The sequence below is a fragment of the Panulirus ornatus genome, chromosome 4, assembly GCF_036320965.1.
Source record: "Panulirus ornatus isolate Po-2019 chromosome 4, ASM3632096v1, whole genome shotgun sequence".
NCBI lineage: Eukaryota > Metazoa > Arthropoda > Malacostraca > Decapoda > Palinuridae > Panulirus > Panulirus ornatus.
Window position 1 is genome coordinate 55666353 of NC_092227.1, and position 14887 is coordinate 55681239.

At 41.9% G+C, this 14887-nt stretch overlaps 1 protein-coding gene across 1 annotated transcript in view; it reads left to right on the forward strand.

Moving 5' to 3' along the window:
* LOC139766329 (neuroligin-4, X-linked-like) overlaps positions 1 to 14887 on the forward strand; it is a 251074-nt gene that overhangs the window by 180730 nt on the left and 55457 nt on the right. The window contains exon 2 of the mRNA XM_071694836.1: positions 13829 to 13975. Within this exon, the coding sequence (XP_071550937.1) occupies positions 13829 to 13975 (147 nt within the window). The remainder of the gene's footprint in view (positions 1 to 13828; positions 13976 to 14887) is intronic.

The following is a 14887-nucleotide window of genomic DNA, read 5'->3' on the forward strand; positions in this document are numbered from 1 at the left end:
TGGTTCGGATGAGAAGGAGTCTTGTGCTGTTGCATAGGACTGAGTGCTAAACATGTTGAGGAGATACTAAACGAGTAACGTCTCTGTTTCGTTGTGGGGGTGTTGAGTGTTTCTGGTTACTAGGCAACGAGTGACTGTTTCTGTGTAGTTTGCAGCTTTTTTTACACTTGCTCTTGAGAGGGCGGAGAACTAAGCAGGTGAGGCATAGTTTAAAGCGAAGTGGATGAATTATTTCAGAGGATGTTAAATGGTTCTTTTTCTTGTCCGAATTAAGTGTCAGTAAGTGTTGTAAGTACATTTACTTTGTGTTTTGCTTTTGTGTTGATGTTATTGATGTAGAGAATGAATGTCATGTATGTGTCGGATGTGATGCCTGGATGGTTATTGTTCTGTTTCATGGAAGTGACCGACTATTCAAGGTGACTGAAGGTTGTGAGGTGCAGTCATGTCTGTCTGGGGTTAAAAGAGTGATTGAAGACTTCTGTGGAGATGCAGACATTCAGTTCTTTGTGAGCCATTGTTCCAACTGCGTAACGTAGTGCTGCATGTTTGATGTTGCTGCTGTGGTGTTAGGATGTTGTGATGAGGCTGTAAGGTCGTTTACATATGAAAAGGACTTTCATGTTGAGGTTTGCTTAAGGGAATGTGAGATTGTGTTGGAAATACGTCCACCATTTTCTGTCATTGTTGAGGAGGGATGTGTCAAATAGTCTGTGTGATGTATCGCGGACAGCTTCTATTGCTTTGTTGATATCTCTTACCATAATTACTGTTCAGGAGCGAGTTCGTGATTAGTTGAACCCATTGTGTAGTGTGGTTGTAGAGGGTTAGGGTCTGAAGCCATGCTGTGTGAGATGTTTTGTTTGATTCGTTTGTGGATCAAATATTTCTCTGTGTATCCTGAGGGTATAGCTGATAAAAGGCAGTAGGAGGAAGTAGAACCAGTTGGTTAGGAGACTTTTAGAACTGGTTTTATCTTGCTAAATGTCCAGATATTTGCTAAGGGTCCAGATGTGATATTACGTAGGGATTTTGTTATGTAGCCAAGAGTAGCTAACGTGCTTATACTGCCACAGTGTTTGATGTGAAAATTCGGTATGTTGTCAGGTCATGTATTTGAGATTTTCTTAAGGTTTTCAATGTAGTGTTTGTATCAGTGGGAGTGAGGGATGGATGGGCAGTTGTTTCTGGACTGATTTTGTGTAGGTTTTTTTTTCATGAATTCTCTGTTTAGAGTTGTGCTTTTGAGTAGTGTCTCATAAGTACGTTTATGTTTCCTTAGAAAGATATTTCTTTGGAATGGGTTTGAAGTGCTTCATAAGTGAGGGCTTCATTGGTGCGATAAGATTAGATTTTCTTTAATGTGTGCTGGCGTTGGTGGCGGTGTGTTGCACCGTGTTGAGGAGACTGAGCCAGTTTTCTTTTTTGTCTTTCAGTGATTGGTTTAACTGTAGTATTGTTTGTTTTGTGATGTCTGTTGATAGTAAGCGGTTGTGTCTGAGTTGGTTTCTTTGCTATTATATAAGGTGTGTAATGTGTGGGAAGAAAGTTAGATGACATTTCTTACCTTGTTCTCGCGGTGTATGCTTTTTGTTAGCTTGGTTAGAGATGTTGATGAAGTGCGAGACTGCAGGGTCTAGAGATAAGAAATCATCTGTACTAAAGCTTTGGAGTTTTGCTTTCATGTACTTTGTGAAGGTTGGCCAGTCTGCTTTCCTTTATTTTGTGTAAGTTTTCTTAGTGGTTGTGATGATACGATGAGCTAGATGGAGTGTTATTAGGGTGGTTGTGTGTAACGTGTTGTTGTTGATCCTTGTCTGTGGTCCTGGTGAGCAAAATATGATATCTGACAAGGTCAGCTGCTGGAGGACTGGGAGTCTGATTTGCTGGTTACTTAGGTTAAGGATATTCAGAGGCTGCAGTTGGTTCATTTTCAATACACCTCAGGGATGACTATATATGTCATGACCCATACCCATCTTTACCCTAACACACAGAGACCTACCTTTCCACACATTCCTGGGTGCGCTCGAGATATTCGTCCCTACGACTCACTTCAGGTCTCGTGGTTCCACCTGCTGCCATGTCTGCTCTCAGATATCCGAAACAATCCTCCCCTCCAAGTTCTTTTCATTCAAGCTTACAGTCCAACTAACCTATCTCTCTTCACTGCTATACCTAACAACTTTGCTTTTACTTACATTTGCGTACAAATTTCTCCTTTCACACAACTTCCCAGACTCAATAAAGTAGCTCCTGTAGTTTTTCTGCTATAGTGTACATTCGTACCACTCCCCTCAAAGTATTACTAATAACCGTATAATATTCTTTACTCATATCCATAAAAGCCACATACAAATCTTGTTTCTCAGAATATTTGTGACACACACTCTTCAAAGCAAGTGCCTGATCCACACAGTCTATACCACACCTGAAATCACAGTGTTCCTTCCTTTCCAGGTTGATGCTCTGTCCATGTTATTACCCCGTCTATCGCCACTTCCCATACAACTTAAGTACTCTCAATGAACTTACGCCTTTCGTAATTCGAATATTCACTTTTGTCCTCCTTAACCTTATATAGTGGCATTATGTTCAGACATTTCGCCAATCGCCATGCACCTCATCATAAGCCATACATACAGTGAAAATCCTAACTAATGAACAATACAGTCGCTCGCTTTCTAAGAAACTGAGCTACAATTCCATCCACTCCAAGCCTCTCGGCCCCTCTTTACCTTACGGAAGTTTTTACCACCTTTCCTCTTTTCAGCAAACTACTTTCTATGACCCTCCCACTTCCAAAAAAATCAGAGGCCACAACATGAGATTAAGGAAAAAAACTTGTTAGAATAGTTATGAGACCGTGAATGTCGACAACATTGAAAAGTTTATATGACAAAAGAAGTGACGGGCCCTTCGGATGTAGAACTCCCTCCCTGTACAGTAGAAACAGGTAATAACACACACACACACACACACACACACACACACACACACACACACACACACACACACACACACACACACATGCATACACACACACAAACGCGAAGAAACAAACGTATAGAAACACATGCATCCAAAAACACAGAAACACATAACATAACATAACATAACATATTCTAAGCATAAAACCGCAGAAAATGTCTTCATGTTCATTAATTATATAAAATCATTTCATTTTCGAAGGACTTCACCAACCCACTCCTATCAAGACGTACACCATCATTCTGAAGGATCCTATCTGTGGTACAGCATAGCACATCCCGAAGTATCCTGTCTGTGGTACAGCATAGCACATTCTGAAGTATCCTGTCTGTGGTACAGCATAGCACATTCTGAAGTATCCTGTCTGTGGTACAGCATAGCACATTCTGAAGGACCCTGTCTGTGGTACAGCATAGCACATTCTGAAGGATCCTGTCTGTGGTACAGCATAGCACATTCTGAAGTATCCTGTCTGTGGTACAGCATAGCACATTCTGAAGTATCCTGTCTTAGCATAGCAACATTCTGAAGACCCTGTCTGTGGTACAGCATAGCACATTCTGAAGGATCCTGTCTGTGGTACAGCATAGCACATTCTGAAGTATCCTGTCTGTGGTACAGCATAGCACATTCTGAAGTATCCTGTCTGTGGTACAGCATAGCACATTCTGAAGTATCCTGTCTGTGGTACAGCATAGCACATCCCGTTTTCAAATATTACTTCGCTTTATAACGATGTCGATGACCTCGTTACTGAAGTAAGGTAAGCTAAGACTGATGTCAGTGCCGTCACAGAGGTAGCCTGGCCAGCTATGCTCGTCCCGTCTCAGTGCTGAAGTTCCTGGGATTATAATGTGGGTTAACACAGCACTAGGTACCCTCATCCACTGAAGGGCTTTAATCATCTATTATATGTGTTTAATCATCTATTGTTGGCTGTATCGTACATGCTGTTCTATCTACACAGACGACACCTTATTTCTTCGAACAGATCAGCTGGGAAATTCTCCTCCACTCGCCTTTCCGCCTCTTCCTATAGCCTTTTTTTTTTTTTCTTTAGGGGTCAAATTCCACTAAAACCTGAGGAGCTTTTGATCAATTCCTCCATGCATTATGTTTTCCCTTTCTTTTGTCCCCGATATACTCGTGACTTGGGGCATGTTTCGCCCCCCTTCATGTTTTCCCCTCGATTGAAAAAGTGAATCATCTTGCTGATAACTCATGAATGACCTACTAGAAGGACACCTGTGTGTGTGTGTGTGTTGCGTGGAATTTAAATGACACCAATGTCACGGACGTCCAGGAACAACAGAATTCATCACAAATTGCAAACTTCCAAACGCCCTCACAACACTCTACACCCTGTTTCCCCCGATATGGCTGACCAGCTCCGACCACCACCACGGCCAACACATCGGTCGCAGCCATCTACTAATTTTCTGGTTCCCGGCGCCTGTAACGACTCCAACATCTGGAACTTAACGTCATGACACGGCAGTCTGTTACCGACCACCCGGAGCACCAATTTGGACTGTTGTTTGGTCGATGTCCTCCGGGCTGAAGTGCTGGATGACTTTAAGAGTAAATGGAAGAAGTACATACGCAAAACCACAGGATCCTAACATCGTTTCATCCTGAGATATGTGTTTAAGTACATGTGGCTGATGTCCCCTAGATCACACTCTGCATTAAGAGACTAATGGAGCAGCAAAACACAGTCCTCTTGCTTCAGCAACTAAGCTCTACAAGGCTGACCTCATCAGTAAGTTGTTGATGATCACTTTACCAAGCTACGACAGCTGAAAACATTGCAACATCATCAGCCCAGGGTATAGAAACGTTATACAGTCTAAAAGGTTTGGACAAGCAGACTCCCTCCCTACCCGGCACTAATCACATTCCCACTCATGAGAAAGCTCATCTTACATTAAGTCATTCATCCGCAAAGAAGTCACGTATATCTTGACCCCCTTCTCTTCCTCATCCTACAGTATTTCCAACTTCATTATCGCCAGAATCAGTAATTGGACATACGTTCAGCAAACAGTTACAAAGCTGCGTGGTACAGTGTTCTACTGTAACCACTAACTCATCTATGAGTCTCTTCAAGGAGAACCCTCCTGAGGTAGCCAAATCTGCCTACTTTATCAGTAATGCTTTTTTCCGATGTCAAAATAACTCGCTATTCGGACGACCTTTTCTTTTCTCAGTACTAGAGTTAAAAGTTCCAAGTCCCTCATTCACTAACTATAATCATCACGATCCTTAACCTACTTTGTGAAAGTTTTATGTTATTTAGGGTCACATGAGCATTACAAATCCTGTGCAGTTAGGCAATTAGAAACTCCTTTTTAGTATCCATAAACTCGTCAGCTTCCTGGGCTTAACTACGCATTGTAAAGGTACGCAAGACCTCTGAATCTCTCACCGTTGATTTCATCACAGTTCTCGACTTAGTCGCGCACAGTACAATTATCATAAGACCATCTATCACAAGCTTTATGCTAGTCTCATGAATAGCCTGTGGACTTCCCCAGTGGGTGTAGGTAACCTGTGTTCTTATAACGTAGCTGTCTCCACATTCCAGTTCTTGACTTGTGACATCGCACAGGACACAAGATGGTTCCCATGTTCTTCTGTCTTGTCCTTCCTATCCTGCTCCATAGAAGTAAGACGACGACTTCGCCATTAGTATCAGCGTTCACATACGTTCCCCACACTTCACTCAACCATCTTCAGAACTGGACCATCGCCAAACACGTCACCATCAACTACATCAACCACACCGTCACAATGTGCCTCCTCTTCGTGTCTCATGAAGCCCCAGTCCCTTCTAGATTGTTCAGTCCACGAAGACTCTCTGCATCACGCTCGACAGCAAACTATGCTTGATTATCATCTAATTTTTTTTTCCATATTCCATCATTTCCGTATTTCTCGTGAGCTCAAATCACTTGGACTCCCCGCACCTGAATTGAAGACGATCTTCATAATCCCGTCCCGGTTCTCACCTCTGCCTCTCCACCCTAGTGAAGTGTTTCATCCACTGCACAAACAACACGGATGAAAGGGAAACAGCTCAGAACAAAGAGCACACGAGCTCATCCCTGGTGTCTTTTATATCATTTATGAAAGAGCGCTCGATACACATGACCATCCTCACCTTGACCACCTACTGGCACCCGAGATCACTTGTCCCCAAATTGCAGTTCGTCACCCTAACCCCATTGAACTGATACACGCTCATGCACAACGCTGTAAGTACAGCTGAGTTAATCCACGATTAACGTTATCAGTATGATGATGGTAATGTCTTTATATAAAGATTGTCTAAGATCACCTCTTTAATATCCCCTCTGCTTGCTGTTACATATCTCATTTTTCAGTAAGTGTTCAATCTGTGTCTTCGTTTAATTCGAATACCGTTTAACATTAACAGTTTCAATATTTTCCTCGTTTCATACTTGTCCGCTGCGTTAATGAGGTAGCGCAGGGAACATGCGAAAGAATGACCTCATTAGCTTACATCCTTTATCATTATTATTATCATTATTATTATCATTACTATTATTATTATTATTATTATTATTATTATTATTATTATTATTATTATTATTATTATTATCATCATTATATTTATCATCATTATCATCATTTATCATTATTATTATTATTATTATTATTATTATTATTATTATTATTATTATTATTATCATTATTATCATCATTATTATTATCATCATTATCATTATTATTATTATTACTGTTATCATCATCATTATCATTGTTGCTATCATTACAGTAGCGTCCCCCTATCAGCGTAGCTACAGCTCAGCTCACTTGATCATAATGAAATCATTCTCAGTACCAGTGAAGGATGTGAGACCTTAACTGAAGTTCTCAGCTCCCTAAGGGAACCAGCGTCACTGAACAATGATTTCCTACACTCACTAGTCTCTCCCCATCCGCGTAGCACTCACGATCTCTGTGCTTGGCCTGAACTATTACGTCAGACTCAATCCAAAGCGGCTGTTGCATGACAGCAGCTCGTTAGACTATATAGATTCAGAGTTGAAAGTGTGTCAACAAAAATGCTTCGCTGTATGGTCATTATAAGATCCTTATTAGTATATGCTACAGTTGAACTAGAGCACACAGCCAAAATAAACATCCTTATCCTTCAGGTAATCCAAAATGAAGCACTGCACAGTGAACATCTAGCACAAGATGATATGATTTCATCTGGAGAGCAAAATAACATGAGATAGTAATCATTCCACAGTTGAATATTTACTGGCGATGATGCCATGCAGACAGACCAAATGAAATGTTTTTGGCTCAATTATCACTCATGGGTGAGATGCTGTACCAATCTCTATGGGACTGACCACCCAAATAACATCTTTGATAGATATGCTTTGAACTACCGGGATCCAGTGTTTTTTCAAACCACTTATTTTAGTACTTTTTCTTTTTTATCACCGCCCAAACCGCACATAGTGAGGGTCATCATCGTATTTGAGTTATAAGCGTCATAAGCATGAGCATCTGTACACGTGGCTCCTCCCTAGGGATATCTTCCTCATCCAAGCACCTTTAACTAACACCCACACTTAAATTTCCTGTCCTTGATCCCTCAACCAACGCCATTTACTTAAACCCCAGTCTCTTGCCCTCGTCCTTTCCTGCGTTCAGCCAACAAAAACATCCATCCAGTGCAAGATGAGTGTAGCCTCATCTCTTATTTTGTTCTACTGAAGCTCCTTACCTCCTGAATGACATTATCACCATCATCTAGTCATTCATTCGTCGGTGAGCTTAGCGGCCGCACCCATACGATTAACGCTAAAGGCATGACTCATGAATGTCTTTGTATAATTCATATAATCAGTCGGTTAACAAGTCTCTGACCCTGTGACACCGAGACTCTGCCTCCATCTGGAGGTTCACCAAGTGACTCCCGGCATATTAATATTCGGGAGGGGCTCTGTGGTGTGCTCTTACCCACGTCCTCCCCTGGCAAGCCCTCCATGGTACATCACCAATGCCCATCTACTGCACTAAGCACAAAACTTTGGCAACCGCTCACTAACTCAAGAGCTCGGTATCGCCTCCTTCCTTCTGCAGAAGTTCCTGGAGACTTGGCAGCGGCACAAGTCTCGCACGGAATTCCTAGCTCGCTACGCCTCCACTTCCCACATCGGTACCAAACAACGAAGCAACTTTCCATGCTCCGGTACCAGGGAACCCAACAGATCACCTTACTTATTTTCTAACCCAGCATCACTAGCTCGACCTGAGCTTCACATCACCTCTGTATTCATCTCATAAAGTACTGTGTTGATATTCGTGTTTTCTAACCCTTTCCCTCAGTCTAATCATAACTGAAAAAGATTTTAGACACTTAAGTTCATCCTCTAAACGTGTGACTTTCTTAGCAGCTGAGAGAGATACGCATATTTGGTTCACTTAGTGCGAATTATCAACCTAACCTTGACCAGCCAATACCTGCCTTTGTTATCATAATTCTGTCCTCCATTCCCTATCCACCTTCATCCTATATATTCCTCAACATCCTCTTTAGCTTTTCACAGGTCCAGACAACGTCATTCTTACAGGATGTCTTAACGAGAAAGCTGATCCTGTTGATCATCATAAAGTGTGGACGCTCCTTACCTGATATGACCTCATTCGCTCCTCTACCCCCTCCATCCAACTGCATCATGTATGTCACCATCAATCTCATCCTCAGCCTCGTCTGCGTAATGAAAGCCGCCTGACTACGGCCAGACCTAACCCACCGAATGACGTGTACCCTTACCTGACCTCTTCTCAATGTTCAAGCGGCAACGAGCTCGGCGATCATGCCCACTCACTAAAGGTTATTGGGTAACTGACCCAGTTAGCTTATAAGCACCTGTGTGTTAGTTAAGGCCATCACTTTCTGGCAGGGATCTGTTGTGCCTCATCTCCCACAGTTTCCTCTGGAAGAACCCCCATGGAAGATCGCCAATGACAGTATTCTGCAGCAGAGAGCAAAACCCTTGGGTTACTGCGAACTAACTCAGGACCCTGGGAGCACTACTTCCCTTCTGTAGAAGTTCCACGAGACCTGGGATCCACACAATTGTCCCAGGGGAAGTTTGCCTCACCACACTTCACTTGATCGGCAGTGGCACCACGCAACGGCCTACTCAACCTTCTGGCGCCAACACATCGAGACACCTGCTTCACCCCTTGCACTAGCACCAAGGAAACCCTGTCTGTGTCTTTTCATCTTGACTCGCCTCATCCCAATTCATAATCCGTCGGCAGTAGGAGGGACACTCGTCTTGAGCTCTATATAACTTCTGTACTTACCCAATAAAGCATTGCGCTGTTACTTGTGTTTCAAAGCCCTCATCTCAGTCCAGTCACTATTTTAGTATGCTCTATTTGATCGACCTTTGGACTGGGCTACGTAAGAAGATATCAAAATCTACAGACGATTCTAAGCTGGGGAATATATATATATACAACAGGAATCGGATGATTCCAGCTCAAAAATAACATGATAAACTGATGGACTGGTCTCACTGGAAAATGAACTTTGATATCGATAAGTGCAAAGTTTTACACATCGGTCGAGAGGCAAGAAGTGAGGATATAACGTGTATATTGTTAATCTGCAAAAGTTAGATGAGGAAAAAGATTTAAGAGTAATTGTCTCAGATGGCCTCACGCCAAGTATGCAGTGTGATGTATAAAAGCAGTAAAAATGGCTACCAAAATGTTTGATTCATATGTGAAGTATATATATATATATATATATATATATATATATATATATATATATATATATATATATATATATATATATAATTTTCCAAAAGATGGAATTGATATACATTCATTTATTAATTCATATATTATCCCTGGGGATAGGGCAGAAAGAATACTTCTCACGTATTCCCTGCGTGTCGTAGAAGGCGACTAAAAGGGAAGGGAGCGGGGGGCTGGAAATCCTCCCCTCTCTTTTTTGATTTTCTAAAAGAAGGAACAGAGAAGGGGGCCAAGTGAGGATATTCCCTCAAAGGCTCAGTCCTCTCTTCTGAACGCTACCTCGTTAATGCGGGAAATGGCAAGTTGTGTGAACATTATTCATATATATTTATCATTCATTATACTTTGTCTGTGTATATATATGTATGTGTACGTTGAAATGTACAGATATGTATATATGCGTGTGTGGGCGTTTATGTATATACATGTGTATGTGAGTGGGTTGGGCTATCCTTTCGTCTTTTTCCTTGCGCTACCTCGCTAACGCGGGAGACAGCGACAAAGTGTGATAAATGAATATATATATATATATATATATATATATATATATATATATATATATATATATATATATATATATATATATATCGCCATTACAAAACTTTGCGTCTCTCCATTATTACTATGGTTCTTCATCTGGTAACCTTGTTATCTTCTTAGCTATAATGACACCTCCTACCTCATACCTCATCATCACACCTTACACCAGAGGGAAGGTCTGTCACCACGCCAGGCTGCCCAGTGCTGTTGGCTTCTGGTCACATACCAGCTGTGGAAAAATTCATTTATGTATAACGCATCAAACGGCCTTAATTACTCATGTTTTTCGTACTCTCCCTCCCGTTAATGGAAGTCGCTACCGTTATGCCGACGATGTCATTAAACAAAGAATTACAAAAACGGAATAATTCATGATAACTTTGCAAATAAATGCTATAATTTTTCTTCGCCCCTTTTCTCTACTGGGTTTTATGTTGCCGGAATAATCCATTACGTTCCATGTAATGTCAGGAATGTATTTAGTTTTGGATGTAACAATGAGACTATTCGTGTGTATAAGGAAATTATACCTGATATAAGTGGTGTCAAAAGAACCCAGTTTTTGCTAAGAATAGAACTGAACGTCCTGCCAACATTGCTAACAACAGGGGGATGAAATGAACCTCTTGCCAACATTAGCAACATCAGGGAGCAAAACGAACTTTCTGCCAACATTACCACCAGCTCTTATAGCACTACCTAAAGCAGAGAGGATAATGAACGTCTTGACAACATTACCATGAGCAGAAAGCAGAATGAATGTTCCGTCAATATTACCAACATCAAGAAAGAGAATGAACGTCCTCCCATTACCAACAGCAGAGCGCAGAATGAACGTCATGCCATCATTACCAACGGTAAATAGCAGAACGGACGTCCAGCCAACATTACCAACAAGAGAGACATACACGAACAGTCTTCCAGTATTATCAACTGTACAGTACAAAGTGAACGTCCTCATAACATTCCCCCAAAAACAGACAGCAGAATGAAAGTCCTGCCCCAATATTTTAAACGAAAAATGGTACATCGAACGTTCTATTAACATTTCTTACGCTGAGAGCAGAATGCTGCCAACATCACAAGCAGCAGAGAGAAAAATTATCATCCTGCCTACATCAGAGGAGCAGACCGAGCATCCTGACAACATTAACAACAACAGAGAAAAGAATGAACGTCCTACCAACACTGAAAACAACACAGAGCAGAATGAATGTTCCACCACTATTATTAACACGAATAAGGTGGACTACACTCCTGGGGCAATCACCACACACGGAGGAGGCACTGCACGGTAGCGTAGCGCAGGAGCGGGAGGGGAGTGCAGTAACTCACACCTCGCACATTGCTCGCGAGAGCTTCTGGGGCGAATTTTTAACCTCCTGCTGAATTATGATACATAGGACGACATACTGAGATTATCTCACTCTCCAAGTATCTGACAATATTTCTGAAACTGAACTGAAGTGATGAAGAAAAATTTTTATTGTTATTACAATAATATCATAAGAAGAAATTCAGTGATATAATTTCGGGAATAAATCTAGGATAAGAGGACGTCCACTTGCTCTTGTAAGTTCCAGGCAAGTGGAAATACCCTGAAAGAAGCTTATACACGGCCACTGAGTAGATTACCGCATTACTTGCCACTGGGAAATATTATAAGCAAAAAAGATATTACCCAGGGACCCCAATCGTAAGTAAAGCTAGAAACATTTATATGGAAATTCCTGGCTAACGCCAGATTTATGCTTGCTTATAACCTATTCTGCTCAGTGCCTTTCATTAAGTGAGCAGAGTGTGTCACCTGATGAGTTTCGGAGCCTTGTTACCGTAGGTTGTGATCAGAATGTGTTACTTGGATCATGTCAGGAGCACAGGCTGACGCTGGTCAAGGTATAACTTAGTTCAGGTAATCTAAACGTGCAGCTCTAGAAACTGTCTTTTTGTGCAAAGTAGAATACAATGGCGTCATGAATCTCTCTCTCTCTCTCTCTCTCTCTCTCTCTCTCTCTCTCTCTCTCTCTCTCTCTCTCTCTCTCTCTCTCTCACACACACACACACACACACACACACGCACAGCCACAAAATTTGTCCCGATAGTCTGATGAAAAAGAATTGAAATTAACAGCCGTCTGTTGTTATATCCCGTAACCAAAACATTGAACAAATCACTAAGGGAGAGAAAAGTCCATCAAGACTGGAGAGAAACAGATGTCACCCATGTATAAAAGGAAGGATATAAGAAATTACCTTTGAATCCCCATCCAAGTCTGTTTTACGTAAAACGGTGGAGAAAGTAGTACGAGACTAAACTGTAAATATTTTGGATCATGAAATGATATAAGATGACCATCATGGCTCCCGCAGCAAAACGATTCTGTCTTAAAACAATTTTACGACGACCTTTCCATGTCAATTGTGAGAACTGGCATTCAGAAGTATCCTCTGAGGTATTATACCTAGACCCTTGATAAAGAACCACAAACGACACTGCTTCGTAAATCAGTAATCATAGGAAACAGAGGACGAGCATGGATTAATGATTGGCTCACTGAACAAACAACGTCTACATTGAAATGACGAAGCTTCAGACTGGCTGAACGAGACTATACAGTGGTGTACCACAGGGGATGTCCTTGGCCCTAGTTTTTCACGTTCTACAGTGACTCAGAATTGGGCGTTTTGTCTGTGATCACCAAACTCGTTGATGGTAAAAGAGAACATTAGGAGGTAGAGCTATAAATGCGCAAGACTGTGAAATAATTCGAATAAACTTTATCAAAGTAGCAGAGTGGTCTGATAAATGACATGAGATTGATCGTATATAAAGGTCGAATTATTCCCTTTCAACATATGAATACCAAACTTGGAAATCTACTCTCTGAAATAAACTAAGAGAGAGAGAGATCCTGGTGCTATCATTGGTAAGTCTTAAGTGCGTTAAGCAATGTCTAGCAGTCAGTATAAAAGTAAACCAAATAAAAGTTTTCTACCGAGAAAAAGTAATATCAAAATGCCGGAAACAATTCTGACATTTTTTTAACAATCAAACAAAACCAGAGCTGGGATATACAGTTCAGCTATAGTCCCCAGGTTACAAAAAGGAGAAAAAAACTAACAACTACAAAGACAGGTGACAAAACTTAGTATAGGATTTTGCCTTTCGTTCTATCCTGTTAAATTTCATGCAGTGTCACTTCACCAATGCATTGTACTCCTCCCCTGTTTCCTGCGGGTTGCTGTTGCAAGAGGGAATGAATATTAGAAACAGGAACAGGCAGACGAAATGGATAACCCAGACATGGGTCAATAGGCCTTCTGTTATCTTTCTCATGCACTCCCATGTGCTCCTTCCCCTTCCCACCTCTCTCTCTCTCTCTCTCTCTCCCTCTCTCTCTCTCTCTCTCTCTCTCTCTCTCTCTCTCTCTCTCTCTGGCACATAGCAGTAAAACACTTCTGGTCTCCTCCACAGACGCTGCGTCGGCCGCCTACCCCGTGGTGGTGTTCGTGCACGGAGAGTCGTACGAGTGGGGGTCGTCCAGCCTGTACGACGGCTCCGTCCTAGCGGCACTGGGCCGGGTCATCGTCGTCACCATCAACTACCGCCTCGGTATACTGGGTAAGTCATCATCGTCATGAACTCCCGCTTCGTCATCGTCACCATCACCGCACCACATGATGGTACTGGTGATTGTAAATCCCTTTCAACTGCCACCTCGATCAGTGTAAGAGACTCTTTGTCTTCACCTTGATGGAAGTGATCAATCATCACACGTACCATCTGCCTACCTCAGTATAACGTGCCACATATGCTAGATGAGTTTCCAACATCATCAACACCCATCTCGTTATACTGAGTAGGTCTCCATCACTCTCGAACACCACCTGGATGTGTTGGGTTAGACATCATCACCATCAGTTACCACATGTTATTCTGTGAGTCTCTCACACCACCTACCACTATCATATATAAACTGGGTGAGTCTCTCACACCACCTACCACTATCATATATAAACTGGGTGAGTCTCTCACACCACCTGCCACCTTCGTATACTATTAAGTTTCCTCACCATCACCTTCCACCTCCCTATACTGGCTGCGTGAAAGTCATCATACGAAAAGTCCTCAGTAAGTTGTCGTAGTCGTCACAAAGAACAGCAGCCTCTACAACCCCCCCTTCATTATAGTACGAAGTCATCTTATATAACCCACATGAGGTCTCTGTGATCTTCCTTTTAATGAATACGTAAGATGACGTCCTGGGAATCTGCTACACGTACTCTGGAAAGACAGGACGACTTCTGAATCATCGCCAGCAGTTGCTGGACTGACACGGCTCATCCCATCTTACCGAACAGCATTAGATATATTCATGAATTAAGGAAAATTATATCGTTTGATGGATGACTTAATCAAACATGTGCAGCGTCATGTCTCTGGTAGACAGGGCATCCTCTCTAACCCACTAGATAACATCAGCAGTACCCTCGTTTTATCTGCATCAAGGTAATTCACAGAAGAACAAGCTTG